Source organism: Chrysochloris asiatica, unplaced genomic scaffold, assembly GCF_000296735.1.
Source record: "Chrysochloris asiatica unplaced genomic scaffold, ChrAsi1.0 scaffold00096, whole genome shotgun sequence".
Lineage (NCBI taxonomy): Eukaryota > Metazoa > Chordata > Mammalia > Afrosoricida > Chrysochloridae > Chrysochloris > Chrysochloris asiatica.
In genome coordinates this window covers 11,297,616-11,301,412 of record NW_006408614.1, presented here as the reverse complement: position 1 = coordinate 11,301,412, position 3,797 = coordinate 11,297,616, and the positions used below count along the sequence as shown (strand labels likewise).

Below are 3,797 nucleotides of genomic sequence, written 5' to 3'. Positions count from 1 at the left end.
TCCTTTCTCTGTCTGCTTCAGAAAGCCCTCCCTTTCTGTGGGGAACAGGGGGTTGTGTACGTGTTTTCCTGGTGGGACTGTCTCTGATTTGGGGGATGTTTGCTCTTGAGAAATGGAGCCATTTGGGGCATACAGTGGGGCGAGAGAAATTGGAAATCAAAGAGCCCAAAGGTGGACTGAGGCCTAACAGGGATTGAGGTCCACCTTTGTGTGTGAATGTGTGTGCGTGTGTGGTAGACGCTGGTGCTTGCAGTGACCGCTTCTGCGGTCAGCTCTCCCACAATGGACATGGTATCTGTGGGTTGGGACACATGTTCCCATAGTGATCCCTCCTGTGGTCAGCTCTCCCCATGTGGACATGGTCTTGGGGGCCCACGACATGGGTGCCCGCAGTGACCCCTCCTGTGGTCAACTCTCCTCACATGGATGCGGTGTTGGGGGCCCAGGACACGGGTGCCCGCAGTGACCCCTCCTGTGCTCTGCTCTTCCCACAGTGGACGTGGCCACGCCTCTGCCCCTGCAGGTGGCGCCGGCGGCCGTGCCCATGGACCTGCGCCTAGACCCACAGTTCCCGCTGCCCGTGGCGGAGCCCACTCTGCGTGAGCAACAGCTACAGCAGGAGCTCCTGGCGCTGAAACAGAAGCAACAGATCCAGCGGCAGATCCTCATCGCAGAGTTCCAGCGGCAACATGAACAGCTGTCCCGACAGCATGAGGCGCAGCTGCATGAGCACATCAAGGTGGGCGAGGCTGTGGGGGGCGGGGCAGACCTGAGGGTTCACTCACAGATGGTCCTAAATCACTGAGTTCACTGCTGCTTGAGAACGCTGGAGGGGCGGGGGGGCGGGGGGGTTTGTAACAGGAAAGGCTGACCCAAGGGGTCACTCACCGATGGCCTTACTGACCACAGAGACAGGGAACCTTTGTACACAGCAGATCACACTATGAAGTCAAGACTTAGAAATGCACCAAACTAAAGAAAACATTGATCTAATTTCATCTGAAACTGTAAGACCTTCCTACACCCAGAAACCCCACGAGCAGGAAGAAGAGGGTGGTGAAGGTCTTGGTAGAGAAGCATGCATTTATGGACCATTTTGTTTCATCTCGGGATGTCTGTGACCTCTCTCAGTTCTACCCACCGAGCTTTTGTAACTGTTAAGTGGCTCCAGTAGGTTCTGACTCATAACAACCCCATATAGGTTTTCTAAGGAGTGACTTAAACCACCAATCTTGTGGTCAGCAGCCCAGTACCGCTCCTACAGCAGCACACCATGACTCCAAAATAGAGTTAAAACAACAACAACAAAAACCCCACAGGTTTTATGGCTTCTTTTCTTGGTACGATTTTGAAATGAAATAAACTGGAAAGCCCAGCACACATGTGAGATTGGGCATGAAGGTCGTTCTTCAATCCAGAAGTTCACGTTGATCACTGGGAAGTAAGGCAAGAAATTCAGATTCAAGTGCCGTCTCTAGGGTAAGGCCGTCTCTCTTTGTTGGCTCACAGTCTAAGAGGAAGGTCCTTGTTATCTGGCCTAACCTTTAAGGCTGGCATTCCTTGGAGATAGCCATGTGTCTTGGCATCAGTTTTCCCCTCGGTCTAGGAGATTCTCAGCACATGGACTCTGGATCCAAAGAACATGCTTTGCTCCTGGGTCTTCTTTTTTGGTGATAGTAGATCCCTCTGGACTTGGCTCGCTTGTTTCATCTCTTTTATATCTCAGAAGAGATTGGATCAAAATGCAACTTAACCTTGTAGATGGCATCCTGCCTCCCTCTAAGAAGCCCTGGGCTGCTGACCCCAAGACCAGTAGTTTGAATCAACCAGTCATTCTGTAAGAGGAAGATGAAGCTTTCTGCTCCAGTAAAGACTTACAGCCTTGGAAACTACACTCGGTGGCATACAACCACCAACAACCACCAATCCTACCTACCTCATTAGCATCATGGAGGTGAGGATTAACAACACATAGGGTAATGACATCAGATCAGAAAATCGAGGATAATTAGATTACACTGAGAATCAGGGCCTGGCCAAGTGGACCCATATTTTGTGGGGGACATAACTCAATTCATATCACCTAGCATTTCCAAAATAAGATTTCTACCAGGAATCAGTAAAAAAAATGATCAGTTGAATTGTTTACATTCTGTCGTTCGATTTAAGCCTTTGTAATCCGTGGAGGATTAGACACTTCATCATACCTCTGTTCAGACTAACCACATTTCAAGTGCTCAGCACCCACATGGTCAGAGCCCCTGCTGGGCACTCATCGTTCTAGATGCTTCCGAGAGGCTGGAGGTCACAGAGGCTAGCTTGACCTGATGGGAGACATCTTTGTCCTTTGGGTCATCAGTCTAGTGTGTGCAGAAGAATGAGTTGTGTGTCCCCGAGCTGTCATTTCCTTGACACATGTGGATCCCGATCAACTGTTGGAGCAGAGCAGTCTCTTTTCCTGTGTTTCTTTCATGTCATTGTTGAAGACATGAGGGAAGTTCAAGCTGCCTGGCGAGGTTCTAGGGGGTGGAGCCAGCACAGTGTCAAAGCTGCCCCACTGGACAGGGAGCCGAGTGACAGCGAGGGGCTGCAGGAGGTGTAGTCTAGAACTTTGTCCTTGGGGCTCCTTAGGCTGGATCATCACGCAGGATGTGTTGGGAGCTCCACTGCAGTCTCTTGGAGGATGGGTTGCTGGTTTGTGGTTTGTTTTGGGGGCAGGTTGTTGCTAATGTTCTCCAGTCCCACTCAAGTGCCTCCTAATTTGACATTTGACAAACCAAGCAGCTCACACTTCTCTGGGCAGCCTACATTGTCTGGGCTGTTTGGGGTTTGCCTTTAGAGTTCTGAGTGGGTGTCTGTCTGGAGAGTATGTTTTGAGCCAACATCATTGCAGTCCTCTGGTTCTTAACCAGTGCCCACAGGACAAACACAGTGAGACCCAGACTGCCCCTCTCATCCAGCTCTCTTGACTGTGTGGGATGAGGTGGAAGGCAGCATGTGACCACATGTTGGAGCAGTTCATGGACCTGCTAACAGGCAAGGCTTCCCTACTTGAGTGGGTGCTGTTTCTGTGGGGGACGTGGCCCAGAGGGACTTGGGCAGCTAGGGCCACATCCAACCGAATGCCCTGACTGCATGCTGGGTGTGACCTGGGGAGAAAGATCAACAAGGGGACATCAAAAGGTTCCTGGGACAGTCCACAATCTTTTAATTCCATTTTCCCACCAATTTTTGAAGCCTCCTCGTATTTCAGGTGAGCCAAAGGAAATGGGTGAAAGTCACGGGCTCCCTTTCGGTTGTTCAGGTCATTGTGTGGAACCCACAGAATGGCCATTTTACTTTCCTTCCCATCTCTGGGACTCCCATGAACGATTCTAAAAAATCCTACTCCGAGATCTTTTAAACCCAGCACTTGTTTTGTTGACTATGCATTCGACTCTTGATCATAATTACGAATAGCATAGCAGAGAATGGAAAGTCCAGGAAATGTGCTCTTCAGAAATCTGTACATAGGACAAGAGGCAGTCATAAGAACAGAACTAGGTTCTGAATGATTTAAAATCAGGACAGGTGTGCCTCAGGGTTGTATCCTTTCCCCATACTTATTCAATCTGTATGCTGAGCAGATAATCCAAGAAGCTGGATTATATGAAGAAGAACGTGGCATCAGGATTGGAGGAAGACTCATTAACAACTTGCGATATGCAGATGATACAACCTAGTTTGCTGAAAGTGAAGAGGACTTAAAATACTTACTGATAAGATCAAAGAGCACAGCCTTCGTTTTTTTTTTTTTT

General features: G+C 49.4%; 1 protein-coding gene across 1 annotated transcript in view; it reads left to right on the top strand.

Annotated features, from left to right (window-relative positions):
• Nucleotides 1-496: 496 nt before the first annotated feature.
• HDAC4 (histone deacetylase 4) overlaps nt 497-3,797 on the top strand; it is a 66,657-nt gene continuing 63,356 nt past the window's right edge. The window contains exon 1 of the mRNA XM_006866790.1: nt 497-739. Within this exon, the coding sequence (XP_006866852.1) occupies nt 545-739 (195 nt within the window). The 5' untranslated portion in view covers nt 497-544. The remainder of the gene's footprint in view (nt 740-3,797) is intronic.